Raw genomic sequence first — 19,862 nt, forward strand, 5'->3', positions numbered from 1 at the left:
AGCAGCAAGACTTCCTGACTCCAACACACTGCCAATAAAATATTAATTGCCTTGTTGTCCCCAGGTATGAACATTCTGTGATTTGTTCAACTTAACAGTCTCAAAAATATCATGGCTTTTACAGCTGGCAAAAGAAAAGGGAAAATAGAACAGGTTTGATTTCTGCCTCTATCCGCTTAGGGCATCTGTTGCTCTTGGAGCTCTGTCAACAAAAGTAAAATCGTGGCCAGTTGCTGTGTGAGGTCAGACAATGTGCTCATTGGTCATCTGCATTTGCACATCTCAACCGGTCACATGAGTAAGGTACCAACCCTTCTGGGGTACAACAACTCATCAGAAACCTCAACATCGGAAGGACAGCAAAAGAAAATGCCAAAGCAGGTCTCCTGCAACCAGCAGTCGATGACAGGACATACTCCGCTGCAAATCAATTCTCCAAGTTCCCCAGCATGAGAAGGGGGAGAGTGGAGAAATCTAGCAGGTTTAGAAAAATAACTGAAGTATTGGTTGTAAAGAGGTTTAACTTAAAAACAAAAACACAAAAACCAGCGGATTCTACTAAGCCATTATAAATTACTGGTCGGGCCCAGTCGGAATACATTTTTCCATTTCTGGATACCATTCTTTGGGTGGTCAGGTGTATCCACAAATTTTTGGGTTTGAAAAGGTCTTTCAAAAAGCAAATCAGACAGGATCCTTGATGTTATGTTGAGTCAGAGTACAAAAGCAAGGAAGTTCCACTGAAATATTATGGAATCTGATTTGACTTCACCTCGAGCAGCGTGGTCAAGCCCCGATTCCACACTTCAAGAAGGACGCTGAGACTTTGCGAAAGGGTGTGTAAGAGACTTACTAGAATGGAGCTAATGGGATGAGGTGAGGGAGACACTGACTGGGGAAAATGGGAGCTGTTCTTTCCAGAGGAGACAGGGTTAAGGGGAAACAATCAATCAAAATTAGGTGAGAAGGCAAGTGGTGAGAATGACAAAATGTCTGCAGGGACACATACACAGGTTGGGCGAGTGAACAAAAACTTGGCAGGAGGAATATAATGTGGGAAAGTATATGGTTATGCACTTTGGCAGGAAGAATTGATGGGGTGATTATTAATTAAATATGGAAAGACTGCAGCATAGAGGGCTTTGGGAGTCCTTTAAATCTTAAAAACATCCAGTTTAGTAGGTAATAGGGAAGGTAAGTGGAACGCTGGCCTTTATTACAAATAGAAGGGATTACAAAATAACATGCAACAGTATTGACCTCCTTATTCAAGGGAACATATACTGGCAACTGAAGCTGTCCAGAGAAGGTTCACTGGGTTGATCATGCGTATGGAGGGATTGTTCTATTAGGAGAGGTTCAGTAGGTTGGACCTATACCGATTAGAGTTTAGAAGAATCAGAGGTTACCTTATTGAAACATACAAGATTCTTAAGGAGTTACACACATTATATGTGGACATGTTACTTCCACATTTGGGAAGAATCCAGAAAGGGGAAATCTCAGAGTGTGAGGTTGCCCATTTCAAACAGAGAAGAGGGTGTACTTCATTTCTGAGACGGTCAGGAATCATTGGAATCCTTTACTGCAGAGGGCAGTCAAAGCTGGGTTGGTAAGTATATTCTAGGGAGATAGATTTTTCATTTGTAAGGGAATCAAGACTGATGGAGAAATCACAGGAAATTGGAGTTCAGGATTATCAGGTCTGCCACGATCTCATGACATGGCGGAGCCGATTCATTGGCCAAATAGCCTACTATTCGATGGTCGACCGGGTGGCGGCGGTGGAAATACTAATTAACAGCTTGGAGACTACTTCATGACAGTCTCCAAAACTCTTCATTACTAAACATAAGCTGATAGTGTGGGAGCAATTTTATGAGTGCATTTACCACCATAATGGCCAAACAATAACCAGGGTCAAACAAATGATAAAAACTAGCAGGACTCGAAAACACTGATTTAATGCCCTGGACAAAAGTACCAGAGGCAAAACAAGGAGAAATTTGTTTCTGCACCTGGAATGTACTGCCTGAAGAGCAGTGAAACCAGATTCAATCAGAACTTTTCAAAAGAAAACCATGTATATATTTATATATACATATGCACTTAGAAAAGGACCAAAAAGAAACGGCAGATCATCTATGGAAAAAGCAGGGGAGTGGGTACTAATTAGATTTTTGGTTTTTACAAAGCCCTGGCATAGGCTCGATGAGCTGAAAGGCCTCCCCCTGTGTTGTAACTCCTTACGATTCCGCGAAATGCCCAAGGGCACCACAATCTGGATAGGGGTGGCACCTTTAACTGGTTTCAGTCTGGAATCCGGTCCAATGTCTGCAAACTGCTTAAACTGTTAAGGAGATGATAGAACTCAGCAAACAATAGTTTCAAAGTCACGATTTAGACAGGGACTTAAACAGGGAGCTAAATTAAAAGCCTGTGGGCTGGGTAATAGTAACATACTCTTCGAGAGGTCTGGCAGGTTGAACATCTTTGCTTATACGTTACAGCACAAACACAGGCCAATCAGCCTAAGCCTCTTCTTACACATTCATCTATCCTCATCAAAGTGCATTAGTTGTATCTTGGAATTCAAGAAACACTGGAGTGTCAAAAATGTTTATAGACAAATGGCAGAGAAAATAGGGAGCAGAAATAAGGGAGTAAAGGGCGCCCAAAGGCACTAAGGTGTTAGTTGATTTGTTTCGGAAAACACATTGGGAATTACATGAGGGGGTTTTAGGATCCTGTGGAGGAAGGAAGCAAAGGGGAATGAGTCCACTTAACTAGTCTTCAAGAACCAATGTCTCAAAAGCCGCCTGTCTTAATAATTAAGAATGAGCAGACATTCAGGAGCAGCTTTGAATATACAAGGCTGCACTGATCACATGACGTGACAGCATGGAAACAGACCCTCTGGTCCAACTCGCCCACGCCGACCAGATATCCTCAACTGATCTAGTCCCATTTGCCAGCATCTGGACCATATCCAGGACACACTGCGTTGTGCATGTGTTGCTGCAATGGTAAGCTGGGGTGACACCAACGCAATTTGCCCTGTAACATTACCAAGGGAACATACCACTAAGGCATTAAATAACAATGGGCAGACAAATGCATTTAAATGGAAGTTAGACAAGAACGCAGAAGAAATCAATGAGGCTATGGCTAAATAAACTAATGTATGGCAAGCCTTGTGTGGAGCATCAATGTGAGCATGGGCCAGTCTGGGTGAATAGACTGTTTCTGTGCTGTACAATCAATGGAAATTCACAGAATACGTAGAATCCCTAAATTTGGAAACAAGCCGTTTGGCCCAACAAGACCATACCGACTCTCCGAAGAGTAACCCACCCAGACCCATTCCCCGACCCTATTACTCTACATTTCCTCTGACTAATGCACTTAGCCCACAGGCCCCTGAACATGGAACAATTTAGCATGGCCAATTCACCCTAACCTGCACATTTTTGAGCTGTGGGAGGAAACTGGAGCATCCAGAGGAAACCCACGCAGAGAATGTGCAAACTCCTCACAGATGGTTGATTGAGGCTGAAATTGAACCTGAGTCTCTGGCACTGTGAGGCAACCTCTGATGCTAATCACTGAGCCACCGTAACTGATATGAATTTTCTTTTTAAATCTTGCAGTATTTTCCCCTACCCTCATTTCCATAAACATCAATACAAGACTCTCAGATGATAGACCAGTCCCCCAAAGAGTTGAACAAGGTGGAATGCCTCCTGCAGGAAGTGTAATTTGAAAAATTACTGACAGGAGGAATTTCAAGCCCACCAGGATTGCAATGAAAGGAAAGCAATTAATACCAGGAAAAAAGCAAAGCAATCTGTTGTGGCTGTTAAGAAGAAAAATAAGATCGCTTACTACAATCAGCCAAGGATTTCGTTAAAAGGCATTCAATTCAGCATGAAGGTTTCCTGTCCTGGGTTGCTCGATGACCTGAAAGGAGCACTGCAGCCAGTTTCCCTCCCGTTAAATTAAGTGGAATTAAAATCAGCCCTGTCCACTGACAAGTGGACATGTGTCCCCTGCTGTCCAATTTCGCCAAATGAGCTACGCCTGGTTGACCCAAAGGTTCAGGAATAGGAACGTCTGCTCAGCAGTACCATGAAAGAGGTCAGCATACCAGGACTCTACCCTGCATCCTCCAGGCAGCCGCATTACCACCTACCCAGCATCCTCCAGGCAGCCCTAATACCATCTACCCAGCATCCTCCAGGCAACCCCCATTACCACTTACCCAGCATCCTCCAGGCAACCCCCATTACCACCTACCCAGCATCCTCCAGGCAACCCCCATTACCACCTACCCAGAATCCTCCAGGCAGCCCCGTTACCACCTACCCAGCATCCTCCTTATAGCCCCATTACCATTTACCCTGTCATGCCCAATACCAAACTTCATTTAACTCAGGCAACATTGTAAGGTCAGGGGTCCTGTCAATCCTCTTATTTCAGACCTGACAGTAATGAAGAAACCTTTCAGCCCCACTTCCAGATTCTGACAGGCCTGTTGCACATTTTCAGCAACTTTTTCCCCCAAACTGAATCAGTCAATGACAGCTGTTGCAATCTATAGACAGAATTCCATATGAAACAGATGGCATTTAATTTTTTGTTTGTTAAGAATACTACCAGGGCAAAATTAACAGGATCGGCTATCAGTATTTACAATACATTTAAGAGAATTAGAGCTTTTAAAAGGGGAATTCGGGGTTAACATCTAATATAGAGATGGAAGATTTGACAGGTTGACAACAACTTATTTAGAGTTTCAAACCTCCACAACACTGCCTTGTACATTGTTGAAAAAAAAAGGTTTTGCTAAAACTTTTTATCTTGCCCGCATTGCGCCACTTGCAAGAATACCTCCGTAAAGGCAAACAGCAAACTGTATGAGAAAAGAGTGCTGACTGGTTGATACGGAGATTCTGACTGATCAAGGACCTGCCATGGAGAATACACTAGTTAGTTGATGACTGACAGCGAATTGTAATATGGCAGCTAGTGTAACTGGTTTAAATTCTAAAAGAGCTCAGCAGTCAGTCATCATGAGACTAGTGTACTCAGTGGCAAGCCTCTACCAGCACCCACTTACCAACTCGTCAGCAGTCTTGTCTCATACAATATAAAACATCATTGGTGTGCTTGCAATCATCCTGATGAGCTGAAGTCAAAAAGCTTTGACAAAATGGGTCTTTTTCTCAACAATGCTCAATTTCTACACTACAAAACAAACATAGCCCACTTGAAACAGTCAACCCTCACAAAGCATTCTCAAGATGAACGGCTTAAGGAGCATCTTGAGGCAGCAGAAAGTAGCAATGAGGTTTACGGAGGGAACTCCAGAGTTTAGGGTCCTAGCAGCAGATGTCACAGTCAATGGAAACCCCACTAATTTGTAGGATTGGATATTACAAGCTAGGGAGGGATGAGGGTAGGGAAAGATCTGAAAACAAGCATGGGAAACTTAAAACCAAGTTGTTACTTAATTGGAAACACTGGGGAAGGGGAGGAACAGGGTGGGGTCCGGTAATTACGGAACAGAACCTGCAGGAAGCTGAGTTTGACAACTAATGCCACTTCCCTAACCCATCATTTCTACATCTTACATTGAGGGGCATGTTTCAGGTTTGAAACATATTAGCAGCATATTGCTATATCTTGTGGGAGAGCTCTCGATCTTTATACGGAAACCCTTTCAGTCTTCACCAGCAGGCCTACATCCCAACTGGCTGAAAGTTCATAAATGATAAAAACACTTGCAGACTGGATTAACAAGGATTAGCTGTGTAAACTGTGCTCAACAGCCCACATATTAACAGCTCCCAACATAAAACGACAAGACAGGATTCAAACAAAAACTGTCGCTACTTATTTCCCATCTCACCACTTCATTAACTTCCCAAGCAAATGTAAATTGAATGCCTCTATTGAAAAGAAAACAGCCACAACAGATCTGCAAAGCAATGCTGATATGGATTTAAGTTTAAGACATTTCGGTTTAAGCCTGCTTTGGAATACTTTAAGCTGAACCATAAACTGGGAATTTAGAAATCAGTTTGCTGTACTAAATAAATCATTCTTAACTGCAAACCAATTCCCTCCAGAACGCAACTCTCAGTCAAATGGTTAAAAAGAACATACAAACATCTAATGCATAAAATAATAACATCCTATATACTCTCTCTCTCTCTCCATATTTTCAAAACTCAAATGCATCCAAAACACCATACAATCTCATGTCGGCATAACCCAAGGGCTGGGAATGGGGAAACTCATCCAAACCAAAATGGACATTGCTTCACCCTCATCTGTTCAAGGTAGATCAGTTTCTAAATCTCTTTCCCATGTGTTAATGATGCCGAATTTATATTACACTCTGCTTGCAAAGTGGTCAGATACGTTTTTGCAGACAATACAAGTTTGGCATTTTAAAGCAGCATTACTAGTTGAATATAGGAGGTGGCCATTCAGCCTCTTAAGCTTGTTACCGTATTTAACTTGATGATTTTAAAAACTATTTAGGAATTCATGGGAAGTGGGCATAAAGAGCAAGAGCTCTGCCATGAGATGGGTAGTCAGACCAGCATTTACTGGCCGTCCCTAATTGCCATTACAAGCAGGTCTTTTTTCTTTATTCATTCACGGGATGAGGGCATCGTTGGCTACGCCAGCATTTATTGCCACCTGTAATTGCCCAGAAGGCAGTTGAGAGTAAACTACATTCCTGTGGGTCTGGAGTCGCTTCCTTCCCTAAAGGACTTAGCGAACCAGACAAGTTACAATCAACAATGGATTCACGGTCATCACTAGATTCTTATTTCGAGATAGAGGAATTAAAATTCTGGTGAAGAGCCATTTTCAGTAACTGGCAGCCCACGTGATGCAATTACATCCACTGTGCTTTCAGGAAAGCAGTGCCAGGTTTCTGACCCAGAAACAGTGAAGGATTGACGATATTGTCCAAGTCAGGATGGTGTGGGAGGAACTTGCAAGAAGAGGTGCTCCCTTATTTCATCTGGACAATCTCCACCTTTATTTGCCTTAGTTCTGAAATGATGCAGGTTGGCATCTGGTTGAACATTGCCCAACAGCAGCCAGCATCTTTATGATAGAACGGGGTAGATAAATATTTATAAAACTTTTTTTCAAGTTAAATTTACTTGGGTGAATTTAAGCTGTGAGAAAGGGAGGATCTAATACCTTGAGATCAGAGTTGAAAAACAATTTGTCAAATTAATTCCATTTTTAGAAATGAAAAGTAGAAAAACAAAACTTTTTTAAAAACAATAACTTAAGCTGGTAAGATGATACCATATGTAAGCCAAATTTAAGTGATCATTTAACGATGTGAAGTGATCTGGACAACAATAAATTTATGTCCGATCGCGACACTGTTGGTTGGCCGCCAAGTCTCGCCATATATGACAAAAGTCCATCAAGCTGAAACATTAACTTTGTCTTGCTTAACCAGGACTCTGATCTGCTGAGCACATCCCAGCAATTTTTTGATTACATTTCCAACATACAACATATCCGTAGGAGGGTTTTTACCACCACTGTTGTTTAACCTACCAGGCTAAACCAATCCCACTGCCTGGCTACTGCCCGGGTCTGCATCTGGACAAAAGGGCACATTGCCACGAGGAGATTGGATGGTGTGTAAAGTTGAAATTTTATGCCCTGCTGCTAATGGTATGTTTGTCCACAATGCCAAGCTATTGTAAAGGTAATGTAAAGTTACGGTTAAGAGACAGCTGCTCTACCCACAATCCAAGTTGAATTCCTACTGACAATTTGAAGGATGAACAATTTTATTCAGCACTGGCTGAATAGGCAAATTGGTGCCAGGATTTTGATTAGATTAGATTCCCTACAAAGTGGAAACAGGCCCTTCGGCCCAACAAGTCCACACCGACCCTCCGAAGAGTAACCCACCCAGTCCCATTCCCCTCTGACTAATGCACCTAACACTACGGGCAATTTAGCATGGCCAATTCACCTGACCTGCATATCTTTGAATTGTGGGAGGAAACCGGAGCACCTGGAGGAAACCCACGCAGACACAGGGAGGGTGTGCAAACTCCACAAGGCTGGAATAGAACCCGAGACCCTGGTGCTGTGAGGCAGCAGTGCCAACCACTGAGCCACCGTGCCACTAAGGTTTGGAGCTGCACTTCAAGGCAATTTTGAGCACAAAAACCGTAAGTGTCACTCCAGTATGAGACTGAAGCAGTACTGCACTGTCAAAAGGGCTGAACATTGACATTAAAAGATCACCTGGCCATTACAAACCCAACATATACTTGCAATGACACAGAGGGGAAATTTAAAAAAAAAATCTGTGCAGCTGAAGTTTACGAAGCAATGTTAGGAGGTCAGGCTTGCTTTCTTTGGAATAAAGAAAGGAAAGCAGGTCTTGTAATCCTACACTGCCCTTACAGGTCCAGAGGATGCCCTCAATAAACTTTACAGCCAATTAGGTTTTTTTAAAAGAAAAGTGCAGTCTTTGCTATAAAGTAGGAAATCAGACAGCTAATTTGTAAATATCAACTTAGTGAAAATCAGATAATTTTAGTCATGTGGGGTTGAGGGATAAATATTAACCCAGGGAGTTAACCCATAAAGGCACAGAATCTTCTTTATCCACCTAGAGGGGGAAGCAGCCTTTGGTTTAGCACTTCATCTGAAAAAAGGCACCCTCTGACAGGGGCAGTACTGCTCTGGCGTCTCAGCCTGGGCTTCGAGGAGCCTTTCAGGAACCCGAAAGAAGAGCAAGTCATCTTGCTGAAGCAACTTGCACATCTCAGAAGGCAGTGAAAAAAAAAATCAGGAAACTGAATTTTTCTGCAGAAAAAGGGTGGGAAAGTAAAAACTCTGCACTGCAGCAGATAGTCCAAATAAGCTTCAGAGAACTGGGGGGTATTTCTAGATACGAGTTTACATCTGGGAAAACGTGACAGCATTGAGATTACTCCTTGCTCCTTAAATTTCTATTGAATTCCTTGCAGACTACTGCCCACTTCAACTCAATTAACACAGTTAAAGGATTTCTGAGTTTGAAGGATTGGCTGAGGGGATGCTGCTGTCTCTTCAACCTAGCCATTCATCACCAGTTAACAAAGCCTTTAGCTTGGTCTTCTCTGCACTGAACTTCTCCCCCAATAATAGCAAGAAAAGAGTAAGCAATTGTTCCCCTCTGCACGATCAACAAGGCAGTTGGTCTTAACCCTGGAACCATCACCCAAAGCCAACACGGAAAAGGATAGAGCTCCTCCTGCTCCACTGCTGGCCGGCGGTGTCGTCTTCCTCCTCAGTTCCAGGGCTCCGGACATCGATCCTCATCACGGATCTCCGCGCAAGGGGTCAGCACTCGGCCATCCGCATCGCTCTCGCCCGCTGCACTGGCTGAGGTTCTCTGCTGCACTGGGAGGAAGGGGTAGGGGTAGGGGTTTGGGAGTAGGGTTGGGGAGCAGTGGTGTGATGTGTCTCGAAAGGTATTCTAGGTGCCATATTCCGCCCCCCACACCAACAGCTATTGGGTGCTGGGAATGTGTGCGCATGTATGTGGATGTATGGAGGAGGGAAAAGAAAGACTAATTTCTTCTCCCTCTAGCAGTATGTTCTGCTGTGTATCTCTCTCTTTTTGAAAGATGGTTTGTGCCCACTTGTGTGTGTAAACTGCAGTCGCTCCCAGTGAGGATCTGACAAAAAAAATGTTGCTAATCTTTCAGGCTTCCTACAGGGAGGCTGCACTTTGTTGCTTGCATGGGACAAGAGGAGATGGGTGGTGTCAATGTCAGTGGATAATATGATCTCTGTGTACATGTCTGTGTCAAGTGATTGCTGGTTTCTCACTATGTTGCCCACTAATTGGCCAGTCATGATCCGACTGCCACAGCTGCCTTGTGGCGGGTGGGAGAAGAAACTATTTCTGCCCACACCACACTGCGGAACCCAAGTGTTCGCCCGAGATAGTCTTCCCGCCAAGTCTTCCGCACATCTCTGTCCTGTCTGACCCTCACTGTAGCTAAGCTGGTGCCAAGGGGAGGTTGAAAAAGGTTTCACCAACTTTTAACCTGACTCAACTAATTGTGTTAAAGAGCTACTGCACATCTCTTTGTAAATTTACATTCTTGACTTGGGTTGGGGCGGGGGGGGGGAAAATGGGGAGGGATAAAAACTTAGGTTTTGATGGCACTGAGGTGTGGCCAGCTTTACATGGAGGCCCTTAACGCCAAAAAGAAGCTAGAAGGATAATTACATCTTGCATGAACTTGCGACAAACAGGGCGGATCTCCTTGCTTAAGGTGGCACTGAACATCATGACCTGTTTCTCATGAGGGGTCATGCGAAAGATCTCCTGGACGTCTCGACGCATGTCTGAAAGGAAGTGATAGGAAGTTAGGAGTTACTTTGTAAATTCCCTACCCGTTATCTTCAGTCTGCACCAGTGATCGCCTTTACTCTGCAAACTACTGACATTGGCCAGAGACCGGTACGCTTGCACAGCACTAAGGCTTGGGAATCCTCTATCTGAAAACCTCAGGACCGACAGAATTTCAGAAAAAAAGGATATTTGCTTAGCTATTGAGCAAACTTATTTCTCATTGTATATGTATAAAACTCATTACTTACCGAGCTGCTCGAGCATCTTGTCACATTCGTCCAGGATGAAGTGCTTGATGTGTTTGAGGTTCAGAGACTTGTTGCGAGCCAGTGCCAGGATCCTGCCAGGGGTGCCCACCACAATGTGCGGGCAGTTCTTCTTCAACAACTCCTCGTCCTTCTTAATGGAGAGCCCACCAAAAAACACCGCAACCTAGGGCAGGCAAAGAGACACAACTAAGTCACATCCTCCGGCTCGGGCACCTGAAACCGTCTCCGCTTCTGGGGAATGAGGTTTAAGGGGATTGTTAGAGGGTTTGCTCCTGGCTTGGAGCGCAAATTATTTGAGACTGAAATTAGAACGGAACACGTCAGGAAAAAAAAAACTCCTCAGGTCGAAGACCTTCTCTTCACCAGGTCATCAACACATTGTACTGACATTGCAAATCTCCATGGATGCTGCCTCAGCTGCCAAGTTCTGATTTGTGGGATGCAGACATCGTTGTCAAGGTCAGCAATTGTCTTCCATTCCTACTTGTCCTAGAATGGAGTGGTCGGGTAGGCTGCTTCAGAGGCTATCTTCTTATAGATTTGGAGTCACATGCAGACCAGAATATGTAAGGACAGCAGATTTTCTCCTCAAAGGACTTAATAAACCATACAGGTCTTTCAAATAATTGATGGTTACCACTCCGCAAATTCATTTCACATGCAGCGACTGAAATGAAATTTTAACAGCTGCTGTGGTGGGATTTGAACCGTGTCAGAGAGTTATGGAGATGTACAGCACGAAAACAGCCCCTTCGGTCCAACTCATCCATGCCGACCAGATATCCCAACCTAAACTAGTCCCTCCTGCCAGAACACAGCCCATATCCCTCCAAACCCTTACTATTCATATACCTATCCAGATGCCTTTTAAATGTTGCAATTGTACCAACTTCCACCACTTCCTCTGGCAGCTCATTGCATACATGTACCACCCTCTGCATGAAAAAGGCGCCCGAGGTCCCTTTTATATTTTTCCACACTCACCCTAAACCTATGCCATCTAGCTCTGGACTCACCCCACCCCCAGGGAAGAGACTTTGTCTATTTATCCTATCCATGACCCAAACGATTTTATAAACCTCTTAATTTTTGAGGGGCCCTATTCTCTCCCTAGTTACTCTTTTGTCCTAAACATATTTGTAAAAACTCTTTGGATTCTCCTTGCTCTATTTGCCAAAGCTACCTCATGCTTGCCCTCCTGACTTCCCTCTTAAGTGTACTCCTCCTGCCTTTATACTTTTTTTTAAGGATTCATTCCATCTATCTCGTCCCCAGAGCATTAGTCTCCACCTCTGGATCATTAGTCTGAGTGACACTGGCACAATGCTTTAAATGCTGGCCTTGCCAAAGAGACTTACACCCCACAGCTGTTTTATTTACTTGTTCCACAAAGGTATCGCAGTTGGCCAGCATTTATTGCCCTTGAACCAAATGAATTGCTAGACCATTTCAGTGGGCAGTTGAAAGTCACCCACGTTGCTGTGGGTCTGGAGTCACACATAGGTCAGACCAGGTGAGGATGGCAGATTTCCTTCCCTGGAGGATATTAGTGAGCCAGATGGGTTTGCCCCTGAAATTCAGCAACGGCTTAATGATCATCAGCAGATTCCAGAGCTTTTCTTTTTTTAAAAAAAAAAGTGCAAATTCCACTACCTCCCACGGTGGAATTCAAACCCAGGTCACCAGAACATGAGCCGAGTTTCTGGATTAGTAGCCCAACGATAATAGCATTAGGTCATCGCCTCCCCCCTCGAAACAAAAACCAGAAACAAGAAGAATACACATCTCAAAGAAGAATGGATGCCCCTGGACAAGGAGGGGGAAATCTAAACAAAATACGAAACCACAGAAATAAAGAAATAAACCACGAAATAAAGAAAGCGACACTCTTGGCAGCCCGCTCTTACCTTCACGCTTGGCATGTACTTGGAGAACCGTTCGTATTCCTTGCTGATTTGGAATGCCAGTTCTCGAGTGTGGCACATCACCAGGACTGAAATCTAAAAACAAAAACAAACAAACAAACAAACAATTAACATCCCTGGCACAGAACCATCAGACCTTGTACAATTAGAGCACACAATGGAGGCATCCCAGCACTGAAGAGAGTACAATGGTAAGGCCAACCACACTCATCTCTACAAGGCATCTTGCAAACAAGTCAGAGCTACAGAAAGCACAGGACAGTTACACAGGCTCAGGGGAAATCTCACAAATAGCATCATAGAGATATACAGCACGGAAACAGACTCTTTGGTCCAAAGTGTCCATGTCGACCACGTATCCTACATTAACTTAGTCCCATATGCCAGCATTTGGCCCATACCCCTCTAAACCCTTCCCATTCATATACCCACACAAGGCCGAACAGGACGCCATATTAAACTACTCCCTCTGCCTGCCCTTGGTTCATATCCCTCCACTCCTTGCATACTCATGTGTTTGTCAAACATCATAGCCAGGATCCAAAGGCTAAATGTGGCAGACTCCAGATTTTAGAAATCAAACAAGAGACTTCAAGACTGCTCTGCAGAACACCTCCCAGCAATTTTTGTTTTCAGTATAGGTTCCAGCATCTGCAGTAATTTGCTCCTCCAGGCTAAATCTTTCTCAAAACAGAGATCCAGAAGAAAATCTTGCGACCATTGCAATAGTGGACACCAATTTCAACTGACTGCCCTTATCAACTTCAAAGGAATTCTGCAACTTTTGCCAACTGCAGCCCCTTAACTCAAAAGCGGAAAGAGCGCTTCATTTGACACTAGGCTGTTAAAAAGTTTTTTTTAAATTTTCTTTCTTTTGACTTGTAGACTAAATTAGGAATAGGACCATTTGCGTACACGCCTGCGTTTATAGGTGTGCACACATATGCATCATGACAATCTGATCTCAGGTTTGAAAGCATAAATAAAGCTTAAAGCATTTGTTATGTGATTTAAAACTTGAATTGCATGAAGAAGGGGACAGCACAACACAGTCTACTTTAAAATGGGTAAAGAAATAAGAAAACACCTCTACTTGTGGACAGAAGAGAACAATGAAATAATTCAATTCATTTCTCCCTCTGGTCTGTGACAAATGTTTCCTGTTTTTAAATCGCAATTACTGCTTTCACATTAAGAATATACAAAACAAAAGCAAAGATCACCTACCCCACTCACAGCCAATCATTAGCAAATGTCACAAAGCTGGTTTCTTTTTTCTAAAAGCGGTCCCTTTTTTCAAGGATACTATGTCCTTGGATCTTTTCAGAGGGGTAATAAACCGCTCTTGGTGCCGATTAGACTGGTTTGGTACAGAGATTAAAGGTTATTGAGAGGCCTTTTTGGTTATATGTAAATAGATGAGACTTCTGGCCAAAGTGGTAGTGTTTTAGAAGTGATCTGTATAATGCAAGGTCAGCTCTCTAGTTGACCAGTTCAGTCCAGAACCAGTTCGGAGTTCAGCAGTGTGGAAACAGGCTCTCTATCTGTCTGCCCTTCTATCTTCAACCTGTAAGCATTTCTTCCATGTTTTGCTTTTTTTTTTAAAAAGGGGGTTTGCTTATTGGGACTGTTGTGTATATTCAGAACAGCATAATTCAGTCTAGTTTGGATAGACTGAGTACTGCAGAGGTTCTTTATTCTGTTCTTTATGTTGCATTGTGTAATTTTATTCAGCAATTTGTCTGTTTTAAAACGTGGTAGTCAACCTAGCTAGCTTACTCTGGTTAATTTTCACTATACACTTACAGGAAAAAGCTGCAAAGTTATGGTCTGGGCTGCCTACTTAAGATTAGATTACTTTTAGATTAGATTACTTACAGTGTGGAAACAAGCCATTCGGCCCAACAAGTCCACACCGACCCTCCGAAGGACAACCCACCCAGACCCATTCCCCTACATTTACCCCTTCACCTAACACTACGGGTAATTTAGCATGGCCAATTCACCTAGCCTGCACATTTTTGGACTGTGGGGAGGGGCGGGGGGGGAACTGGAGCACCCGGAGGAAACCCATGCAGACACAGGGAAATTGTGCAAACTCCAGAGACAGTTGCCTGAGGCGGGAACTGAACCTGGGTCTCTGGCGCTGTGAGGCAGCAGTACTAACCACTGTGCCGCCCACTTAAGAATGTTTTGAATGGCCTGACCTAGTCCATAATACAAAACAGAACTCACTTGTCCGGTGACAGGTTCCAGTTGTTGAAGTGTAGCCAAGACAAATACTGCCGTTTTTCCCATGCCAGACTTGGCCTGACACAAGACATCCATGCCCAGAATTGCTTGGGGAATGCACTCATGTTGTACTGCAAGGGAGCAGAAGTAACAATTAATATAAATAGAAAAGGTGCCAGTCAAAACCACCCACAAATCAGCAAGTCTTGACTGCTAAGAATGCTGGAAAACTGAAGAGATGTTAGAAAATTCTCACAGCAAGTCAGTCAGCAGTCCTGAATTTAATTTTTAAAAAATCCTTTCCTCAGATGTGTCATGAGCGAGCGCAACATTTAGTAACCATTTCCAAGTGCCCTTCAGAAGGCGATGCAGTTTTTTTGTCGTGGTTTGGTACAACTTCATGGCCCGAGACGACAAGTGTAATTTGTGGGTCTGGTCTCACATGTGGGCCAGTCAAATACAGACTTCAGATCTCCTTTTTCAGTGCACATGGGAGCCAAATGTTTTGCTTTTAAAACATATGACATTTTCATCATCATTTCTGAAACTAGCGCCCAAATGTCACAATTCAACAAATTCAGCTTAAATTTGCATCAGGTGAGTGTTCAGTTTTGCACTCCTAACAGTATTTGAAAAAAAAAAATCACAATTGCTTTAGAAGTAGTTCAGAAAAAGGTCCACTTGACTCATTCCTGGGATGCAAGGGCTACACCTTCTGAATAAAACATGAACAGGTTGGACAGAGATCAATTGAGCTTAGAAGAAAGATGTTCTTACTGAAACATACAAGCTCCTGAAGGGAATTGACTGGATGGATACAGCTCTTGCTAGTGAGACTACAACTGGGAAAAAAGGGGGTTTAAAACAAAAAGTCTTCCTTATAGACATGGGCCAAGAGAACAGAAAACAGCCTATCGAGTCTGTACAGGTGAAAAACAACCTAACTATTCTAACCCCATTTTCTAACACTTGGCCCATAGCCTTGTATGCCTCAGGATCGAAGGTGTACACATATGTACTCTTTCAAGGTTACGAAGGGTTCTACCTCTACCACTCTTACATACAGAGTGTTCCAGATTCCTGTTGCCCACTGGGTGAAACAAATTTACCTCACATCTTCTCTGAACCAGCTACCAATTACCTTAAACCTATGTGACCGGTCATGGATGCCACCCAAAGGGAAGCATTCTTTCCTGCCTACCCTCTCTATGCTCCTCAATGTTATACATTTCATTCATGGCCACACTAGAGTCTCCGCTACTCCAAGGAAAATGACCCCAGTCTACCTTCATAACTGGAGCTCTCCAGCCCAGGCAACATGCTGGTAAATTCCCTATGCAGCCTTTCCAGCGTATTCACATCCCGCCGATACGGTGGATCCTAGAACAGCACATAATACTCTAGCTAACAATATTTTATACAGTTCCAGCATCACCTCCCTGCTCTCAATTCTGTGTCTCAGTTAATAAAGGCAAGTATCCCATATGCTTTCTTAGAGTCATAAATGTACAGCACAGAAACAGACACTTCAGTCCAACCCATCCATGCCGACCAGATATCCCAACCCAATCTAGTCCCACCTACCAGCACCTAGCCCACATCCCCCCCAAACCCATATACCCATCCAAATGCCTCTTGAATGTTGCAATTGTACCAGCCTCCACCACTTCCTCTGGCAGCTCATTCCATACACTCACCACCCTTTGCATGAAAAAGTTGCCTCATAGGTTTCTTTTATATCTTTTCCCTCTCACCCTTAAACCTATGCCCTCTAGTTTGGGACTCATACACCCCAGGGAAAAAAACTATGCCTATTTACCCTATCCATGCCCCTCATGATTTTGTAAACCTCTATAAAGTCACCCCCTCAGCCTCTGACACCCCAAGGAAAACAGCCCCAGCCTGTTCAGCCTCTCCCTACAGCTCAAATCCTCCGATCCTGGCAACATCTTTGTAAATCTTTTCTGAACCCTTTCAAGCTTCACAAGATCTTTCCAATACGAAGGAGACCAGACCTGCACGCAATATTCCAACATTGGCCTAACCAATGTCCTGCACAGCCGCAACATGACCTCCCAACTCCTGTACTCAATGCTCTGACCAATAAAGGAAAGCATACCAAACACCTTCTTCACTATCCTATCTACCTGCAACTCCACTTTCAAGGAGCTATGAACCTGCACTCCAAGGTCTCTTTGTTCAGCAACACTCCCTAGGATCTTTCCATTAAATGTATAAGTCCTGTTAAGATTTGCTTTCCCAAAATGCAGCACCTCGCATTTATCGGAATTAAACTCCATCTGCCACTTCAGTCCATTGGCCCATCTGATCAAGATCCTGTTGTAATTCGAGGTAACCGCCTTCGCTGTCCACTACACCTCCAATTTTGGTGTCATCTGCAAACTAACTAACTGTACCTCTTATTAGATCACATCTACTGCTCTGCCCTCATCAATCCTCTTTGTTACTTCCTCAAAAAACTCAAATCAAGTTTGAGAGTCATGATTTCCCGCGCACAAAACCATGCTGACTATTGCTAATCAGTCCTTGCCTTTCCAAATACATGAACATCCTGTCCCTCAGGATTCCCTCCAACAACTTGCCCACCACTGACGTCAGGCTCACTGGTCTAAAGTTCCCTGGCTTGTCCTTACCACCCCTCTTAAACAGTGACACCACATTAGTCTTCCGGCACCTCACCTGTGACTATCGATGATACAAATATCTCAGCAAGAGGCCCAGCAATCACTTCTCTAGCGTCCCACAGAGGTCTAGGGTACACCTGATCAGGTCCTGGGGATTTATCCACCTTTACCCATTTCAAGATATCCAGCACTTCCTCCTCTGTAATATGGACATTTTGCAAGATGTCACCATCTAATTCCCTATAGTCTATATCTTCCATATCCTTTTCCACAGTAAGTTCTGATGCAAAATACTCATTTAGTACCTCCTCCGTTTTCTGCGGCTCCATACAAAGGCCGCCTTGCTGACCTTAACTACTTGACCTCGGTCTCATTACATTAAGGGACCAGTGGAAATGCTCACAAAGATGAAGATTTTTGTTTGGTCTTTTACTTAAAACAAAAGAGTACAGATTGTCTTCCTCAGAAGGTAGTGGAGGCTGATCCTTTAAATTTTATCAATGCTCAATTAGAGAGATTTTTGATAGTCAAGGGAGTGAAGTCTTTTGGAGGTGGGAAAGTAGAATTGAGACTACAAGCAGACCCAGTCACTGTCTTCCTGACTAGTGGATCAGATTCACAGGCAGAAACTGACTGAAGCGGGTTCGATATGGCAGTGATGGTCCATTAACCAGTTGGGTTACAGATTTCAAATAATCACAAAAGAACAGGATTGGGCGGGGTGGGGTTTGCCCGGTTGCGAGCAGAAAATTCTTCAGCATTCCTCGGGAATATATCACCTGAAAAAGGTGGCGAAACCAGGTTGTATCATCATTTTTAAAAAGCATCTGCCCTTGCACTTGAATTTGAAGAGTTTGAGGGAAAAGGATTGCAGTGTGGGGCTGGTTTGGACAACTGTTTCAAAGAAGCAGCACAAAACGGTGCATGGCATCCTCCTGTACTGAAAGATTCTATGATTTTAATGCCCCAAGAGAGGGAGGAGAAACACTAGGTAGCAGTAATGCTGTTACAGAGTAGGGTGAAGTTAGCTTTTGTTGCCTTTCTTGATGTCAATCTGCAAGATAAATGGACTGGATCGAAGAGGCAAGAACCTAATCAGGGTCAACTGTCACCTTCATAGTTTCTCCTCACCCACAAAATATCCCTCCAACATGGAATGCTCTCAGATCATAATGCCTGATGAATTACCTCCAGTCCAAGAGACCAAACTAGCAGCATAGTGGGTAGCGTGGCTCACATCAGAGCCACTCCAGGAGTAATAGAGTCATAGAGATGTACAGCATGGAAACAGACCCTTCGGTCCAGCTTGTCCATGCCTACCAGATATCCCAACCCAATCTAGTCCCACCTGCCAGCACCCAGCCCATATCCCTCCAAACTTTTGCTATTCATATACCCATCCAGATGCCTTTTAAATGCTGCAGTTGATGAGCTGCCAGAGGAAGTGGTGGAGACCGGTACATTTAAAAGACATCTGGATGGGTACATGAAATGGAAGGGTTTAAGAGGGATATGAGCCAAGTGCTGGTAAATGGGACTAGATTAGGTTGGATATCTGGTTGGCATGGACAGTTGGACTGAAGGGTCTGTTTCCGTGCTGTACATCTCTATGACTCTACTGAAGGGTTGTCTGCATCATCAGATGCCTGAGCTTGATTTTATGTTTAAACCCAGGGTTGCAGGCACTCCATTGTCATGTTATGTAACCTGAGTGGCTCAGGAGAGAGCAAGAGAGATCAAAGAAAACATTGAATTTTCCTGCACAAGCTACAGGAGTTGAGGGTTCTACAAGAGTGTTGTGTACTTCAGGAATCTGGATGGCGCTGACAGCTAATAGGACTTTGGGTAAGTCACTGTTTTACTGATCACTGCCTGCTTGGGGGGAGGGGGCTTCATTATAATTCGACAAAATTGAAAAAATAGGCCTTAGAGACTTGTACCTTCAGAGGGGTGCTCAAAACCGCAGTCAACAATGGCACGCAGTAACTCTGGTTTCAGCAGGAAATCCCGGAACCCAGAACTGTGTATGGACACGTACGAGCCCTTCACATCCTTCTTGAGCGGCACCTCTGACGCATCACCCGCTGCCTGGTTCTCGACCTCGTCATCCTCATAGTCCAAAAGCTCATTGTCAACATCGTTTTCCGCCATTCTGTGGTGTTAAATGTAGCTGTCCTTCTCTAAAGCAGGGGGAAGGAGGAGAAAGGAAGGACATGAGAGTCTTAACTTGGAAATTAGACAATCTGGACACGCTGGTCAGACCCTGCTCTGGGGATGCAGGAGTGCCAAGATCTCTTAAAACTCCTAAGCACTAGCCCTGTACTACCTTAGTCAAAGACACGCGAACCTTATCCACAACCGTACCCGCTTCTTCCCA

The 19,862-nt window shown here is 43.9% G+C and overlaps 1 protein-coding gene across 2 annotated transcripts in view; it reads right to left on the bottom strand.

The window, feature by feature from the left end:
* LOC122541407 (spliceosome RNA helicase DDX39B) overlaps positions 1–19,862 on the bottom strand; it is a 35,395-nt gene that overhangs the window by 11,609 nt on the left and 3,924 nt on the right. For both annotated transcript variants that reach the window (XM_043678157.1, XM_043678159.1), the window contains exons 2-6: positions 19,426–19,665; positions 14,844–14,971; positions 12,591–12,683; positions 10,663–10,846; positions 10,289–10,407 (exon numbers count right to left, since the gene is read on the bottom strand). In XM_043678157.1, coding sequence (XP_043534092.1) covers positions 10,289–10,407; positions 10,663–10,846; positions 12,591–12,683; positions 14,844–14,971; positions 19,426–19,636 — 735 coding nt within the window. In that variant the 5' untranslated portion in view covers positions 19,637–19,665. The remainder of the gene's footprint in view (positions 1–10,288; positions 10,408–10,662; positions 10,847–12,590; positions 12,684–14,843; positions 14,972–19,425; positions 19,666–19,862) is intronic.

Source organism: Chiloscyllium plagiosum, chromosome 37 (assembly GCF_004010195.1).
Source record: "Chiloscyllium plagiosum isolate BGI_BamShark_2017 chromosome 37, ASM401019v2, whole genome shotgun sequence".
Classification (NCBI taxonomy): Eukaryota; Metazoa; Chordata; class Chondrichthyes; order Orectolobiformes; family Hemiscylliidae; genus Chiloscyllium; species Chiloscyllium plagiosum.